The 19,485-nt window shown below is 39.5% G+C and overlaps 2 protein-coding genes across 2 annotated transcripts in view; one reads left to right on the plus strand and one right to left on the minus strand.

The window, feature by feature from the left end:
* DCDC2 (doublecortin domain containing 2) overlaps positions 1–16,231 on the minus strand; it is a 53,283-nt gene extending 37,052 nt beyond the window's left edge. The window contains exons 1-2 of the mRNA XM_069853090.1: positions 15,802–16,231; positions 10,901–10,952 (exon numbers count right to left, since the gene is read on the minus strand). Coding sequence (XP_069709191.1) covers positions 10,901–10,952; positions 15,802–16,094 — 345 coding nt within the window. The 5' untranslated portion in view covers positions 16,095–16,231. The remainder of the gene's footprint in view (positions 1–10,900; positions 10,953–15,801) is intronic.
* MRS2 (magnesium transporter MRS2) overlaps positions 1–19,485 on the plus strand; it is a 460,047-nt gene that overhangs the window by 417,551 nt on the left and 23,011 nt on the right. The gene's annotated exons all lie outside the window — the stretch shown is intronic.

A 19,485-nucleotide genomic window follows, 5' to 3' on the forward strand; every position in this document is an offset into this window, starting at 1 on the left:
GACATATAGCAAAATTATGTATATTTGGTTGATATGAACCTATTTGCTGATCCCCATACATAATGTTTTTGCTTCTATGAATGTCACATTATGCTTTCCTCACTTTCTATTCAAATATAGACTGGAAAGTCAAGCAGACCCAGCAAACTAAGCAGCCTCCTGTTGGCTACTCTGGACTTCTAAGGGGTGTGTGACACTTCAGAGAATTGTTTCTTGCACATTAGAAAAGCATGTCTTTCATTAAAGAGTATTTTAATCATCCTCTGAACATACCATGCTGCATATTTAGCTTTTAAAAAATCAGTTTTCATGCACTTGAGAATAGTTTCAAATAGAAACATGTCATTCTTCATTTGTCTTTTCTCTCCTGTGTATATTAAATAATTAGAGACATGTTCAATATTGAGCACTTTCAATATGGCAGCACTTTCACAGGCTGCCATGAAGACAAAGGCTAGTTATCCATAGCTAAAAAATGGTATGACTACCTGATTTGTTTGCTTTCCTTACCAGAAAACTGGTAGATTTACAGGTTTACATTTATTACAGCAGCAAACCAGTCAAAAAACATAACCGCCTTGAACCAGATGCTCTGTGCTGGCTTGATTTATTCAGGTTTAAGACTTTGCTTTTCCATTGCTGTATTAACATAGTGTTGGGTGCTACAAACACCTCACTCATTAGTCACGTCACTTTATAACTAACCTTTCAGAGTTTAAGATATTTCAACATAATGTCACATTCCAAATTTATCAGCTCATGCAATGAGCCATGGCTTTACCACTTTGTTACAATGGCCTGTTTGTTAATCAATGTGCTCAGGAAAACAGAGAACAAATATTTGCCTTCCCCTAGGGTAGAACTGGGGTCAGAAGAACCAAAGCCCCATTTATACACACCATCACCATCCTGTGATGTCAAAGAAAGGAATTTTCAAGGTTCAGTGATCAAAAACAAATTAGAAAGATAAGATCCCTAAAGCTATTACAGCACAGAAAATATTTTATCTATTACATAGAAACACAACTTTTTCTAAACAGGCATTCTTATACACTTTGATGAAAGATGAAGATTTAAACTCATCGAGCTTTTTGGTCAAAGAAAATAGTTTCTGACACAATAATTAACCTGGATAATCTATGTTTCCCTGGCTACTGGGCATTACTAGATGCTGCAAAGGATAGTACAGACAGACTTGAGCAAGAGGCTAGTAGCCTTTCTACTGATACGGATACAAAGCACCACTCAAACTGCTATAACTGATCAGATTTCCAAGCTTACATAAATATGTCACAACACCACAGCAGTACACAAACTTATCGGCTCACATAAAGTACAGATGAGTTGGAAATGAACAGAACAAACAGTCACATACTGACTGAGGGAACCTTCTAGACCGCAAGGCTCCTACAAAATTCCCAAAGTGTTGAAAGCCATTTTGTTCATCCCCAAGGTATATTGCTCTTCTTTTCAGCCATGGGAAGTGAAATGGTGTTTAGATCCCACATGTGTCAGGAGCTAAGTCTCACCCCATCTAGCTAAGCCCTGGGAAGAATAATGTTTTACCTGGAATCTGTCATGTTCTGGAACATTGAGCTAGTGGTCAGATTTTCAGCTTGGATGAATCAGACAGTGGCATGGCCTTATCTGCCCGGGCACTTAGCCTGTGTGGTATTCCAAAATAGATCACCCGTATCCTGCTTCTCAATCATAAGAATAGCTCCTGTTTCTCCTCCAAGTTGCATAATGCTATACCCTACACTGCTTACAACACACACAACAACAGGATCAGTAATGCAGATTTTATTCAAGCAAAATAGATTCTAATGCTCATTTCTGTCGCCGACACAGTACTGCCAATTCTGACCATTTTTGCCTCTCATAATTTGTGTATTTTCCCCAAATCCCTCAGACTCATTTAAACCAAAAGGAACCTCCGGCCTTTGTAGATGGTCAAAAGGGTCTGAACCTGTGAAAAGTGACAGCTGAAGAACAAAAAGCAATGCCCAAAATATTTTTTCCACATGATTTTTAACCAAAGGTAAAAGTTGTTAACATTTCCAGAAAGTCAATTTAGTATGCAGCAACAGTTTTTAATGAGACTAACATGCCTCATTAAAAGCTTCAGTACTGGCACCTCTTCCCCTCCTCCCAGCCTCTCCACAGATCAGAAAGAGCAGGTACACTACAGAACAAGGCAGACGTTATTATCAAGGCAGAGACCAGCTTTCAAATTCCATATCAAACTCAATACAGAGAATGAAATCTCCCGTGGCATGAACCTAAGCCTCTACAAGTCTTTCTGTTGCTCCAAAATCCACTAAATCCATCTGTAAGCAATATGTTAATTAAAATACTCAGAATTGGACAAGTCCAGTACATAGAACTATGTAAAGAGAAATTTTATTAGTTCACAGGCCCATTTAGAAAAAAAGGACACAGCTTATGTTTTAACTGAATGTCTGGTCAGTTCTTCTCCATTTCCTCCTGGTATTAGATTATGAATACTCAGGAAGAATACCTGTTTTGAATGTCTTGCTGTGTTAATTATGTTACCAGGATACAAAATACCAAACAATGACATATAAAATGTAACTATTAAGGATGTTCCTCAGGAGATTTAGGGGGCATATCACATTTTATTAATCTTTGCATTTTGATAGTCTTATTCCTTAAACTACACCTATAGAAGAAGTCCAAATTACTTCAGCATTGGAAAATTAGAAATTCCTTATTTAGTCTGTAATGCCAGCAGTAGAAAAAATAAAACCGGTCAGACATGGAATAGCAAGAGGATTTCCTTTTGCATATTGGCACAAGAACATGAAGTGGATCTTTATAAACAATATGTTTCCAGATATACAAATATTCTATGTGCAGCAATTTTAAGTACCACAAAATGTGGTTGTTTCATTCTAATTCTTAGGAAAGAATTAGGGAACAATATCCTGTGAAGATAGATTATTTGGACATCAAATGGCTGCGATTTGCACATGCTGAGATAGTTTATAGTATCTTTTAAGGCACTCTCTTACCCACACAAAATGATCTCCTGTGCAGAGAAAATATAAATGAACCATTTCTAATTGACAATTAAAAGGAATCAAGAGCCCACTCATTGAAAAATGACAACCTTTTTCTCATGGTTAGACACGTATATTATTTGTCAGATGCGATAAATATAAGGTTTGAAATAGATAATAATTATAAATACAGGGATTTTTCGTGAGAATGTACTTGAAAAAAACAAGCAAGTATGTTAGGAACAAGGTATATCTGCATAAATATATCAAAATCACTTGTGAAATCAAGACAACATTATTAACTTCCATAATCCAATTTTAACAAATTAATCCCATCACTGCTAACAGAGTGGTGAATTCCATGGTCTGCCAGCAAAGATGCACTTAAAGGATGCGGAAGAAACTATTGTGATAAATTATACTAAAACAATCAAATTTTTAAATATGGTGGAACAGAGGGAAACAGAGCCATGACACTGACTCAAAACACTTTCCCAGAAAGATCTCAGATACTTTTTTTTTGAAAATTCTGGTGGTAAGTTGAAATCTACTGAGTCTCAAGCACTGTATTTTCCACCTCACATCCTCCTGACATAGTGCCTGCCTCTTCTGTCAGCACTGGACAACCAGAGAGCCTTTCCTCACCCAAAATCCCACCAAGAACACAGTGGCTGCCTAACCTGCGCTGTGACCTGACAGTTAACTTTGTCTGCCCCACAAGACCCCAGACCAGGACTGGCACTAAGATGATATGCTGCAGCTGGAGACTACAAGTAGAAGACATGTCCTGCCAGTCACAGTTCCGTTGTGCAGTCATGCTTCATTACAGGAACACACATACTCCGTGAACTTCCCTAGCAAGCAAAAGTGCTCTGCTCCATGTGAGCACTGACCGGCACCAGACCAGAAAAAGAAATGAAAATATTCAAGGAGTCATTCAAATCCTCGTAATTACCAAGTGTTTTACTAAAGAGAGTGTTCTGTGGTTGCATGCAGATGAAAACATTCAAGATAATACACAAACAAAAGCTTTGAGGAATCTTTACTAATCCTCTGAAGAATCATTAGTAAAAATATTAATTATTTCATTCTATGAACACTTGTCTAAATATGGCCACACCTAAACCACCTGACAGAAGAAGCTGCAGTTGGAATAAAGTTACAGAACAATAAAATACGTCTGCATAAAACAGCGGAGGGAAAAGTGGTGAATCACTAGAGAAAATTGGCCAGGACACAACTACTACATACAAAGCAACAGAACTGCAGACGGTTACTCATGCTGAAGATGGGAGAAACCTAGAACTGCAAAACATAGGACAAGATGAGATGGGTGATGGGTAGAGTGCCCCTGGTGCATCCCTCACATCAATGCCTCTGACTCTCACCAATGAATCCAGCAGTCTAACGTCTACTTGTAATTCTAGATGACAGCACTCCAGAATGGACCCATGCAAATAAAATGGGTAAAGCAACCCTTACAACCAACCAGCTCTACAATGTCTGTTGCCAAACTACCCTACAGCAATTCTCAGTTGATGGGTAATAATGTTATGAACACACCATAAGCAGGCAAATGATAAAAAAAACATGGACCATGAGGTTTTCATTGGTTAAACATCATCGAAAACAGCAGTGAACCTAAGAAAAGGAGTCTATATCATCCATGCCTCTATAGTGTAGAGCTAACTTTTTATGTGCCTTACGTAGAGAAAGACATGTAAGTAATGTTTTCTTAAATAACTTTATAAATGCTTTTCTAGAATGTAAGTCAGTAAAAAAAATCCAGTTGGAACACAAATGACAATGAACCAGCAGCACAAGCACTATGTCCAAGAAGAAAAGTAGAAAAAGTGCAGACAAAAATATTCAATGTATTTACTACCTAAGAAAATCTGTCTGGTATCAACCAAAGGCAAATCTATCTATACAGTCAGTAAAGCAGTTTAATGCAGGCCTACAATGAACTTCTGCTAATAGATGCTGTTTCATACAGACCTTCCTTTTTTCTTTGGGTTGCAAGAGACTGGTCCTTCAATATTAAAATAGAACTTTTCTTAAGTGCCTGAAATTACTTGCTTTTTCTATAACACACTGCAAAGTCTGGTTCCTTCATTGCGTTCAAAAACCTGCTGTTCATAAGAAATCAAACAAGAAAGGCATCTGCCAAAATGAAAGGAATCTAAGACAAATATCTGCCCACAGGATTTTGAAATACAAAAGCTCTGCTAATTATTCAGCAGCTTGCCCAGCCCCAATGACAAGTAAAATTCATCTTTTTGAGAGCACAAGGAGAGACCATCTAGACCAGAGAGAGTGCCTAGAAAAATAAATTTCCATACTTTACATGTTATAATTGGAAAATAACATTCAGTACCTTTTACAAACAATTAAGTTTATAATAAACAAATGGTAACTATGTTGGCCCATACTTCAAGAGATTAATTGTTAAATTCCTCAAGCACATAATTTAAAATGTATTTGTACTTGCTGATCACCTCCAGTACAAAAGGAATCTCTCTTGCAAAACAAGAACCTCAGTTGCCAAGGGAAGTAATGAATGCAATCATACCTGAGGAATAGTTTATATAAATGCTTTAGCTTGGGTCAGGATGAAATCTTTTCACCACCTTCCCTACCAGTAACACAATGGTAAAACTTTGAGATATTATTGCAGCTACAGAAAATTTAAAATGGCCAAGAGCCTGGCTGTTACCTGCTGAGACTAACAGAATTTCCCATTTTTTCTGGTGCGAGTGACTCCTTTCACCCTAAATAGTGTCCTTGGTGGAAAGAGGGAGAAATCAAAAATCTGAACTTCCCCTCCCTCTACCCGCACTCTATTCCCAAAAAGCCTAAACTAATTCTAGGGGATTAGCTTGTTGCAGAGGCCACTAAATGGGAACAGAAAAATCACACTTTTTAGCTACTAATATTATAATAAGGTACTGTATAGACAAAAAAATCTGTATAGACAAAAAAATCTGTATAGACGAAAAAAAAGCGTCCTCCCAACCTATTCCAACACTGACCCATCTTACAGGCAATCAAATCTATTTGCATGTTCCACTTGTTACATTAAATAGACAGACAGCACTTAATGAGTTACACAACATTCCATAGTCAGTTCATTCCTATGTTATGACAACACATCTGCGTTAATGCCTTCTTGACCATACTTTCCCAGAGTTCCTCTTGTCAGCTGTGGAGGACACCCAGAGAAGACAGGTGCTTCCTTAGCTCCAAATGTGTCAGGCATGGTAAGGCACACCTTATAGGCAACACAATCATGGTACTTCAGTAGATCTAGCTAAAACTGAAGCAGAGCATAAAAAAGAGAAATGATACTGCTCTCATCAGGGACAGAGCCCATTCGCAAATGTTGAATTTCAGCACCTAATTGGATGAGTTCTCAGAATTTTTCTTAGTGGTTTGTTAGTTGTTTTTTTATTTTGTCTCATCACTCCACGAGAAAAGAGAGACGATAATTTAGTAAGAAATTAATGCTTTATGCTTCCCACTTATTCTTCCTGAATGTAGGTCACCATGTTTCGAACATGATTTTTTTCTTGTTTAAGTCTAGTTTGATACATTTTCTAGGTATATGCAAATTTAAAGTAATTGAGATGCTGCCTTCAAAGAACAACATTAAAGTACTCCCCAATGCAGGTGTCTAACATTTGGCAGTTTAACTAATATGAAATAAAACCTATAGCTGCATACAAATACACAATGTGTATTTCTGAAATACTCTTTCTGTGCCACTTTTTTAAAGGTTTCACATCTTTCATATAGGGCACTATACAAGTACAGAAAAACTGTCATCACATATGTGCTTCCAAAACTTGGTCTAGAGGAAGCCACCTCTAATAGCTCCAAGACCACCCCCTTCCATGGGCAACAAAAAATCCTGCACTAATTCCTAACACACCACCGCCACTCAGGAGTCCTGTGGCACAAGGCCATTTATTGCTGTGATTGCTTATCATCGAGGCCATGGTCAGGGCAAGGCCAGCTCCCAGGTGAGAAATGTGAGAGGAAATCACCAACAGCATGCTTAAAGAAAAGTCTTTGCTATCTCCGGTCTCTGGCCAACAGCAGCACTATTGAGGTCATGAGAATGGATTGGTGTCCAGAGCATTAATGTGGGAGCCCTGACAAATAATATTAAGTCCTAAAAACATGTAGGAGTTGAGACAGAAGAAGGAAGGGAAGGAAGCACATGGAAGAGAGGAAGGGAGGGACAAAAAATGGTGGAGATAGTGGAGGAAAGCAGGTTAATACTTCAGCATCAGCACAGAGAGAACAGTAATCGCCCCAGGAAAGATCAATCTGAAAATCCACCCTAATATTAGCTTGGAGTTGCCTATGAGGTCATCAGTGAGTTTTTAATTCAATACTAGTCCTTGATCTGGTAGCCCACAAAGTCGCAGCGAGCCAAATTATCAAATGAAATGACCAGAACACCAGACCTCATTGCTCTCTACAACTACCTGAAAGGAGGTTGTAGAGAGGAGGGTGCTGGCCTCTTCTCCCAAGTGACAGGGGACAGGACAAGAGGGAATGGCCTCAAGCTCCGCCAGGGGAGGTTTAGGCTGGACATTAGGAAAAAATTTTTCACAGAAAGGGTAATTGGGCACTGGAACAGGCTGTCCAGGGAGGTGGTTGAGTCACCTTCCCTGGAGGTGTTTAAGGCACGGGTGGACGAGGTGCTAAGGGGCATGGTTTAGTGATTGATAGGAATGGTTGAACTCAATGATCCAGTGGGTCTCTTCCAACCTGGTTATTCTATGATTCTGTGATTCTATGAAACTCAGACCTGATGAACATGTGTGCATGCCTAACTCCATGGCAATCTTCCCACTAAAGTCATTGGGACAAATCACAAATTACTCTTCGTTTTGCTAGCAGGGCTGAGCCATAAATTACATTCTTAAGCAATGCTGCCATTCACACATACACTGATAGTGTTTTCTTCTTCTAAAAACAAAGAGGGACTATTTTATTTCTGAAATTCCATCTATAATAATGTCTTATGAAACCAAAATACCCTTGTGGGCTAGCAAAGACTGCTACAAAGCCACAAGGAAAAATAGGATGTTTTTGTTTGCTGATGCAAATGCAGCAGTATCAAAGAGAACAAAAACGTAAGAATACTGTTGCCCTCCTGACTCTAAAAGATACCTAGGTTTTTGATTTCTAAGTGAACGCCTGAATAAAAGTAGAAAGAGAACTTGCTTCCTCATATTGTTTTAACAGAAATACATTTAGACATTAAGACTTCTGTTCCTAGTCCCTTCAAAGTTCATCCCTGGGACTAAATTATTACAGCATGAAATCAATTTCATTATTCACAAGCCCAGATAAAAATCTGTAGACTATTACTAGGTTTCATCTCATTTTTATGACTCCTCTCCCCAAACAAATCAATCACATCAAGTTAAACTCAACATGGGAAATTAAGTTCTCCACAGAGTCCAGGGAGATTGCAAACATAAGTCAGTTAAGAAGAAAGGAAGATGAAATAATGGATGATTTATAATGGTTTACTTGAAAGCTCTGAGAGATAGTTTAAAGTGTTAAGATATATACAATAAGCACTGATTCCAGAAGAAATAATGGAAAACAACCCACAACATCTGCAACTGCACAGAATTTCTATATTATATTATTGAGAATCTCTAAGGATTTGCTGCAAAAATATTAGCCTTAAAAATATCCTTACAGTAGCAAGCCTGTGGTTGTCCTGCTAGCTGGCAGTTATCAGAGATCTGGTTAAGATTCCTCCATGAAGACAACACTCTTCCCAGCAAAGGGCATAAGGAATTACTCACACCACACATTATTAATGGCAGTGACAACAATGAATGCACATTATCGTTTTTTCAGAGGTAATTAGAAGCAATTCTTTTCAAGTTCTCTTTTTCTCATCCTGGCTCTGTCAGAAAAGCTATTTTTAACCCAGATACAGGTTTAGCATAAAATATGGTGCTATTTAGATGTTCAGAAAAAACAGCAGGCTGGTCAACATCCAGAGGTGGGTTTTCTGGTTCAGACGTGTTTTGTGTGTTGAAGGTTCAGGCAAGTGCAATACCACTACTGTACAAACATTTTACCTCCCCCCCAAATTATAATCTCTTACTTAGATCACAATTAAAAGTGAGATAAATTATTTAGTTCTCTGCCTGTGCACTCTGCAAGTAACTTGATCAGAGGAGACTCAGGACTGGAAAAAGAAAATGCTGGAGGTCAAAATGGAATTTGCAAATAAAAGACATGGGAAGATGGTGCATGTATGAAGGTGTGCTGCTCACGTTTATATGCATGTTAGCAAGACATTATAAGTCGGCTGCTTCATCAGCATTTAACTAATTTTTCCTGTTTTTTAAAATTGTTCTCTTTCCTTTGTTAAAAAGGCCCCAACAACAGGGATACATGAATGGCTACAGAAAAACAATAACACTATTATATCTCTACAACATTTTGGTCGACTGTATAAATAAACAAACTGGGAGAGAAATCAAAGTTGGACTAAATGTATATGGTACTTGTAGTTTATTAAATCTCTGACTTGAATCTGATCTTCCTTTTGATTGTGCCTGTTTGAAAAAAAACACCTGGTTATTAAGTACTGATCAATTATAAAATGCAGGTATCATATTTCATAAGAAGTATCTGAGTATCACAGCAAATTTATTATGGCACTATGCCCTCAATTTTGACAGCCTTCCAGTACAACATGTCCTATTGTCTGAAGACAACTGCTACAGAAACCATTAAACTACTGCAAACACAGTATGAGAGCTCAAGGCAAAAGAAATGGAAAAATTAGCGAGCTGATGTTTCTTTCTGGGCAGAAGCTGTAATTCAACTGTTTCTTGAGAATCATTGCTATTCAGAAGAAAGTAGTAACATTAATGTAGAGTCAAGTGTCTCACAAAACTCCATAGAGTTTTCTAAACCCTGCAGTTATTTCCTCAAGCTGTGGCATAGTACTATTCAAGAGAAACAAGTGAGTTTGGAGAATTATGGACTAGAACTAGTTAGAAGTTTGCAACTGACACTCACAGTGACAGGGAAAAGCATGTAAATCAAGTGTGATTTTACTCAAACAAAAATGTCCCTTCTCCAGAGGAAATACCAAGTGAAAATTCATTGGTTTCAAACTTCCTAAATTATCACGCCAATTACTTGCCTCTATAGCTAGCAATTTACATATTATTGTAATAAAGTTACATGTGATTGCATCATAAAAATTTTCTACTGCACCTATTCAGTGAGTAGGGGTCTGCTCCTAGAGGCAGGTAGCCTTTTACTTGGAGATCTAATTTTGTGTTTATACAAGTGTGTGATGCAGTACTTTGTCTAAGAACACTTTTTCCTTGTGTTTCTCTACCAAACTGGTAACCATGATGACAAGGCCTGATTTAATATGTTCTTAATGTTAATATGTTCTTGTTCTTGTCCTTGTTCTTGTTCAGTGCAGATGTCCAAGACATTCTTTACATCAGATTATGGGTCCTTTGATCTTTTAATTAGCACAAGTTCTACTATTGTATTTAATATAAACAAATGTTAGTCATTTACTGATAACTATCAAGGTGTTCAGAGTAGGGCACACTCTTACACAACACAGTTATCTTTTTCTGCACAAAGGTATTTAATTGAACGCAGTCATTCAGAAAGCTAAGTGGAAGACAACTAGTGCATCATTCTCAGAGCAATAAGAGTAATAATTGCTTTAAAAATATGTTAAAATTTCTACATAAATTTATTATAACAAAACATGTAATAAACATATATAAATCAGGCATAAATGCAGGCAAGTCGCTAACATAAACTGCATGTTTACTTCTTTAATATTTTGGATATCCTACCTTGTTATTGATTTCAGTAGTTTTTTTCTTTGTTTCACCAATGTCCAAATAACTGTGAAAGGAAAACAGTGTTGATTATTTTTTACAGAAAGGGTCACTGAGCACTGGAACTGGCTGCTCAGGGAGGTGGTTGAATCACCCTCCCTGGGGGGTGTTTAAAGGATGGGTGGATGAGGTGCTGAGGGGCATGGTTTAGTGCTTGATAGGAATGGTTGGACTCGATGATCCTGTGGGTCTTTTCCAACCTAGTGATTCCGTGGTTCTGTGATTTACAGAAGAATCTAGATTACACACACAAATATTTCTAGTTTTTCATGCATGAAGCTTTTAAAATTTAACATGCGTCACAGTAGCATAAAAAGTAACTAATTCAAGATTTTATTGCAGGAGTGTAAACATAAATCTGCAAGCTAGCCCTCTGGGCTAATACAAAAGACAGAAGAACCATCTATCTACCTTCAAGTCACTGGTGATTAGAATGTACCGCCAGTAACCACCTTGTTAGAAAGGAGCTCACATACTGCTGGGAAGTGGATCAATAAATCTTAGCACAATATCAACATACCAGAGTTTTTAAAGTCATCTTCTTGCCTTTCAGTTTCTCATAGTAAGTCTCTAATAGATTTAAAACTTTTCTCCACACCCAAGTCTAACCCAGGAATCAGCTAAAGTTCAAAAGGATCTACACCAGTTGTGTTTAACAGGATATAGATACAACTGAACACTGTATATCCTGGTTTCTCATGGCTATGATGAGCCAGCAGCATCTTCAGAGCTATTTTATAAATAGACAAAGCACAAGCCTTGACTAGAGAAGAAAAAAATGTCATCTATTTGAAAAATACTGCTCTCTATCAGAGCGCATATTCCCACAAAAACACTGCATCAACACAAAAGTGTTAGTTAAAAGACACAGTGATGGGTTAACTATATATTGCCTTTCCAAAGAAAGGGATTTAAATAAGCCTTCAAGCAGGAGTAATTGATAGAGCAGCAAACAGGCAACTATTCAAACATCCAGACTATGCTAGCTCCTTTCCCTTGCCAGCACTGTGAGAGAGGCTTTTCTCATGAATGCAGCTCTCAATAGCTGCTGACACTGCAACCTGTTTCTAGTTCTAAGTGCTGGAGAATGAGACACCTTTGTGGGCAGTTATAATTAGGTAGAGCAGTGTCTGTCAACACCACCTTCCTAGAGCTAAACATGAGAACAAGGACATCTGCGGGCCCTATTCTGTGCAAGGAGCATTTCATCCAACAATAATCAATCAGCATTGTCACAGATTCTCCCTATTCCCACTTTGAGTGGGAAACCATGGGTGTTTTCCCAGGCTTTAATACTAGAAGACCCTACCTGAAAAAGGCAGGTATACCTGATGGCAAACATTGGTGCAGGCTCACCAAAAGAGCTCAAAGCCCACAATACATCTGCAGCTCTCCAGTAATGTCATGCTCTGTAGTTAAGGACTGGGATAAGATTTATTTGCCAGAGGTAATCTGAATTAAGGCATGAAAGAAAAAAAAAAGAAAGATAGAAAAGAAAAGAACTTATTCATTCTTTGAAAGGATAACAATAATTTATCAATCCGCCACAGAATGGTCACTAGGATTTCAAGACTTCTATATGTGGAGGACAGTAAGACACAGCAGTGCTTCCAGGCAATGCTAAAAAGCGCACGTCCATGTTTTGGAAGAGGCAAATATGTAGGAAAACAATGTCCAAGACTCATGTTTAAAAACAAACTGTAGCAAGCTTCTCCATGTAAAAAGAAATGAGTTCTTTTAAGATTAAAAAATAAGAAGTTCTGAAGTCTATCAGACCAAAACCAAATAAATGCACCAGACAAAACAGTTCCAACAGCCTATAACAACTGCTGCTAACTGTGGTTCCTGTTTTCTGGGCATACGTGAATTATTTTGAGAAGAACAAAAAAAAATCAATAAAGGAAAGCAAATACAGAGACAAAGGTTTAAAATCACCTTATACAGAGCTCTGGGCAGCCAGGTATCAAATTTGAGTGATCGACAAATGTGAAAAGGTTGAAAGAGGGCCAAAGGCTTTTTATTGGGATAAGGGCACCAAAACAAATCGCAAACAAAAAACTTTACAAAAGCACTCCCACTGCTAAGAAAGCAGGAAAACTTTCACCCAACAACTGTCCAAAGCAATGGTGAAACTATGGTGGTGTCTGGAGACACTGCTGGAGAGAGGACAATCTACCAGTGATTAATGAGCACAGATACAAGTAAATGGGCAAAGGAAGAAGGAGGGCAGAGTAGCATGCTGGAAAAAAAAGCAAAAATTCAAAATCAGCTCCAGCATAGGCAGTTTTATTTCAGGAAGCCGAGAGTCAGGGAAGAATGCCACAGGGGTGGTAGCCTGAATGTGCATTCTCATTCACAACTGCCAACACAAAATATACAAACACATCTCACCCCATATACACTAAAAAAGCTTGTATTCACTTAGCAAGCTTAGAAATGTCAAAACAAGCTCTGAAACATGCTATATTTGATGGAAATTCCCAATATTGGTTAATAATTCTTCCTTTGAGGAAAACTTCTGTGGATTTTTCTAAAAGAAGAGTTTTAAATGCTGTTTTTTCTGTTTAAAATATTATATACATGTGCCGATTATATTGACTATACACATTCAGAAGTATCTATCTGAAGATGTTAAGATTCAGGGCTTGGAATGACAGAGGTTCACATGCTAAAGGCGTGCGCAGTTTAGTCTAGAATTCACTGCAGACAGGGAAGAAAAAGCTTCAGTTCTCAGTATAAGGCGTCTGAGAAGAAACAAATGCACTGCTCAAAGTGGAGCGATGACACTTCCAGCTTCTGTTTCTCCTTGGGTACTCTCTCCTTTCATTACCTTCCCACATGTTGCTGCCACAAGCTTCCATTTCAAAGTTCAGCCCTGCCATAGTCTATCATAACAATGAGTGTGTTCAACAAGCATCACTGCTAAAAAAATGTAAAATTTCTTGCCATCAGACCAGATTCAGATCTTTTAGAGCAGATGCTCTGGACTCCCATAGCTGCAACTGCTTTATCCTTGCCTGTGACACATACACATACGCTCTTTTCTTTAATTCCTTCAATTCCTTCCAGAAACCATCCCTTGCAATTAACCTTTTCTTTCTGCTGACCTTTCTGGCTAAGACGTCTCCCTAATTATCATTCTCTCTACAAGCCTGTTAAGAACAAGATCAACATTAAGCCCTTCAGCCTATCTTAAATAGTGCTTGTAAAATCACTGCCAACATTTATAGCACTACATAAATAAATATTAACAGCGAAGAACTCCAGCTCTAAATGCAGAAATGGAAAAGATCTTAAGTCATCCTGTTTATCCTCCCTACAGCACAGGACCATCACATACTATCAAGAGATATATAAAACAGCCTTCTTTTACAGAGTCCTTTAGGCTAGCTTTTCATAGTGTATTTTCCTTGTTAGCCTTTAAATACTTACTTACCTTGTTGCATGTTGCAACCATAAAAGTCTGAAAAGCTCTCACCATAAAACTCTGACCATACAACACTAACGATAAAAAAAAGTTTCCCCCCCACCCTCAAATCAATCCAGAGTGCCCAATTCTAGACACAGTACTTACTTACTTTTAGCCTATCTGTTGAACATAAAACACATTTAGGGAGGTGAAACACGATGTGCTGGCAACTAACAACTTTAAGCCATCCACCAAATCACAGGTTTTAATATTAAAAAGATACAGTAGATATGTTTTTGAAAATTGAGCATTGCGTTTTACATGGAAGAGAGTATGGAGGGAAACCTGTCATACACCTTTCTCCCTTGCTTTGCCACTGAAGCGCAAGAAGCTTCAATTAATCTTCAGAAGCAGACAGTGACAAAAATGGTAAGAATGCTGATAGAAAATCTGTTCGTTACACAGAGAGTTTCATCCTGAAAGATAATGAACTCTCCTGAAAACTGTGGTGTCTTCCACTCTACACAACCAAGATGAGCGAGGTCCTTTAAAGCTGATAGTTTACAACATAAATTCCCAACCACCCCCAGAAAGGGACTGTTAAATCTGAGAATTTTTTTAATACAACTTTAGGAAAAATGCCCACAATGACAGAACCAACCATATAATTAGGCATTTAAAACCACGGAATTCACTGCCAAAATTAAGAGCTCTTTCTGATCACATGCAGAGCCACTTGGGAAACACACCTAAAAGCCCAGATCTCCTCTACATTATTCTCCTAGTCACTCACTTGAAAAAAAGAGAAACTGCCAGATTAATCCTTGGTGTCTAGGCAGGGAAAAGAAAACAAGCAGTCATCTTTTAAATTACAGGAGGGACTCAGCTGTTCTGATCATTAAAAGATTATACAGCTACTCAAAATGAACAGAAGTGATGGAGAGATGAATAGCCAGGCAGAATATTTTAGACTTTTTAAAGGTAAGCAAGAAAGGAAGCATTAGGAATCAATTCCCAGGCTCATCAACTTCACAGCAGGACAGTCAACACTCCACCTTTCTACGGCTTTAACCCTGTTACCACTGAGCATGAATAGTGACTCTCACCCTTCAGTTAAGCACACACATCACAACAACATGCCGTTGCTGCATATTCTTTGTGCTAAATGGCTGTTTCTCCTTTTCTACTGTCAATATCAAGAAGATGGCACTATGCAACTGATAGTACCACCAGCTTTTCTGTGGCTCACATCTTAAGTTCTTTTGCAGTGTGATCTGTTAAAAGTACCTTTCTTTTTCACGTGGGTCACAGCTTTTAAGTCCTCTTTGTGCAATGCCTAATAAAAGGGATGGGGTGGGGGGTCCTCTGAAGTATTGCCATAGTACCAAACCCCAAATGGTGATATTAAAGTTCCATATAAAACTTATCTTACTTTTTAGCCACTCACTTGAGTTTCTTGAAGGCTTCCCTGCCACCAGCCACATACTGCTCTCCACTCTGAAGCTCCTCCAGCTGCCGAATACGATGCCCACCCCGGGGGGTATAGATGTTACGCACAGCTCCAAAGGGTGCTTTCACCCCACCTGTCACCTCTTTCAGGAAAACCTCGAAGTTGGACACTTTCTTCTCATTGATGACAATGCGGCGCCCTGGGAAGAAAGGGTCCCCGTTGCGATACACCAGCACGCTCTTGACTGCCGGCTGCGAGAGCCACAACCCTTTTGTGCCAGGATTAGTCATGCTCGGTGGCTTCGTACCTGCAGCCCAAACCACTCAGGCGCCACACTGCCTGCACCTGTTTACTCAGAAGAGAGTTCCTGCCTGAGCACCTTCTTGCCTCTGCTCTGACAACTCCCTGCCAGGGGTGATGCTCCCACACCCACACTGGGACGGGGAGCACCCAGTTCCACCCCCAGGGAGGCAGAGGAGGGATTAGAGCCTCCCCAGGGCTGGTGGCATAGCCCTGCTCAGCCTTTCAGGAGCGACACCTCCTAGGCAACCAGCTGTTCCCTGGTGCCTGGGGAGGTTAACCCAGGTGAAGAAAATGCATTGTACCAAAGGAGATCCAACTCAGCTGGAAAAGGGGCTGCAGGGGACCCACAGCCACACAAGGTCTCTATCCTCCAGTTCTGCCATCACAGAAAGTAGCTTGCCACTACCACCCTGTTCCCTCAGGATAATTTATCCCACACATGCTCACCTCTCCCCTTGCCCAGCCCAGCAAGAGCCCACCAGGAGCCTGGCAGACCCAGACCTCCGGCTGCGTCAGGGCCAGGGGCTAGGACGGTGCAGGCAGCCAGGGGCAAGGACAGCACAGGGGCCAGGAGCAAGGACAGTGCAGGGATCAGGGGCAGGGCAGGGGGCAGGGGCAGGGCAGACAGGGGCAGGGGCAGAGCAGACAGAGGCAGGGGCACCGCATGGCATGTAACTCAGCCAAATTAATTTCCCCAATGGTGTCTGAGGGAAGGAGCTTGGGGAGGCATTTTTATCAATGACCTGAATGAAGGGATTGAACACATCCTTAGTGAGTTTGCGGATAACGCTAAGCTGGGAGGAAGTGTGGATCTGCTGGAGGGCAGGGAGCCTCTGCAGAGCGACCTGGACAGTCTGGATCAATGGGCTGAGACCAATGGGGTAGGGTTCAACAAAGCCAAGTGCCGGGACCTGCACTTGGGGCACAACAACAGCATGCAGTGCTACAGGCTTGGGGAAGAGTGACTGGAAAGCTGCCTGGAAGAGAAAGACCTGGGGGTGATGGTCAACAGCGAGCTGAACATGAGCCAGCAGTGTGCCTAGGTCACCAAGGAGGCCGATGGCATCTAGGCTTGTATCAGAAACAGTGTGGCCAGGGAAGTGATTCTCCCCCTGTACTCAGCACTGGTGAGGCTCCACCTCAAACCCTGTGTTCAGTTCTGGGACCCTTGCGACAGGAAGGGCATCAAGGGGCTGAAATGTGTCCAGAGAAGAGCAACGAAGCTGGTAAAGGGTCTGGAGCACAAACCTTATGAGAGGTGGCTGAGGGAATTGGGACTGTTTAGTCTGGAGAAAAGGAGGCTGAGGGGAGACCTTGTCACTCTGTACAACTACCTGAAAGGAGGCTGTAGCAATGTCAGTGCTGGTCTCTTCTCCCAAGTAAAAAGTGACAGGATAAGAGGAAATGGCTTCAAGTTGTGCCAGTAGAAGTTTAGATTCCACATTAGAAAAAAATGTCTTTACCAAAAGAGTGGTAAAGCATTGGAACAGCCAGGGAAGTTGCGGAGTCACTACTCGTGCAGGTACTAAAAAAATGCGTAGACACGGCATTTTAGGACATGGTTTAGTAGCACAGTGGTGGTGGGCTAACAACTGGACTTGATCAAAAGGACTTTTCCAACCTTTATGATTCTGTGATTCTATCTTTTATGAGACCTTCCAAATCAAGGTCATTAAAAATGCTAGTGAGCTGGCCTGGTGGGTAGGCAAGGGCCAGCTGCAGCTGCCACCAAAAGGACATTCCTACAGCATGAGTGAGTGCTTCAGGCCCTTTGCCCCAGCTTCCTTTACATATTCCTTTGCTGTTTCTGATGTATGCTTTCTCCACCGGAGTTTTAGTTATTTGGTGCATGATTTTGCCTTTGATTCATTATTAACCTCTAACGATTACCACTTGTGTATGTAGGATGGTCTATGAGTGAAGGAAACAAACCACTGAAAAATCACATCTGCCATTATTTATCCTGTTCTTACTTTCTTTCTTTCCAGTTACTAAAATTCCCACTTGAAAACACAATCTTTCCTCAAGGTCACCTGTTGCCATTTGATATTTACATCTGCTGCAGTTCAGAAATAAAGCTGGGTCAGGATCTTGCAGGGAAAAAAAATATCAGTGGGGTTGAAATTAGGCTCTTGGACTTGGATCAATTCCATATATGTACAGGCAACTGATTATTTTTTTTAATGTGCCTGCTAACATGATGCCCTCTGAGTGCCTTTTTGAGGTGATATGTGTATGTTACAGACACTGTTTGGGTGCTTTTCCCCCATCCTACCATGTGAATGGGCAAAATTTGCCAGTAACACAAACTAAACTGCACTGGGTAAGTTTATTTAGTTACTTGCATTCCTGAAATATTTAAAAGATTTTCAGTACTCCTATCATTCTTTGGTTGAGTGAGTCTGTTATGGTTTGTTCTTTTAAGAATCCCGAATCTGTCACAAGAGCTAATATTACTTCTGCTGAGCTGGTCCAAAGCTGCAGTTCTGTCTGGATAAGTTCAGTTAATCAGACTCCGAGGTGACTTGCCACACTAAACCAAGCTCAAATTCAAAACATACCACGAAGAGTAGCCTGATAAATCAGAATAATATACTTGGGGACCATTTCTTTTTAACCAAAATATGTCAACAGAATAAAACAGAAGAACAATAGACAAAAAATGTAAAATAATCCATTTGTGATCCAAAGGGCAAAAACATCAAATTGGGTTAAAGTTGCACTCTTTCCTAAGTCGACTTCTATAATTCTATATAGTAGATATGATATAGCATACGCAAAAAATACATTAATATATATATTAAGGACCAGATCCAGCCTCTACCATCATCAAAAGTCTCCCTTAGATATCACAGATAAATATATCAGATTATTATCAGATTATCATCCTGATAATATTTTCATCTTAAACTATTTTTAAAACTTCGTTAAAAAACTATCCACTTGAAGCTGCATTTTCCTTGCCAATTCTCAGCCAGACATCTCCAGATTGTCCAATGTTTGGGAAGTAACTTCAGGTATTGCATTATCAGAACAGTAGATTTTATTAGAATTATTTTAATTTTCATTTTAATTTAATTTACATTAATTTTATTAATTATTTAAAATAGTAAATCATCAACTAAACAGGCATCTTACAGGCTTATTCAATCAACAGGTGAATCTCTGATGTGCCCAAACAAATTCTAACTACAAGTAAGTTTTTCCTACTTGAAAACTTTATGAGTATGCTTATGACTGCTGGCTATAGTTTTTAATGCCATCTTCTTTGCTCTTTCCAGGAAGATACACAATAAAGTACAGAGACTTTGATTCCACTGGATTTTTGTCACATCTGTGGTACAAGAAGCCATAAAAACTGAGAGAAAATAAAACAGA

Source organism: Phaenicophaeus curvirostris, chromosome 3 (genome assembly GCF_032191515.1).
Source record: "Phaenicophaeus curvirostris isolate KB17595 chromosome 3, BPBGC_Pcur_1.0, whole genome shotgun sequence".
Taxonomy (NCBI): Eukaryota; Metazoa; Chordata; class Aves; order Cuculiformes; family Cuculidae; genus Phaenicophaeus; species Phaenicophaeus curvirostris.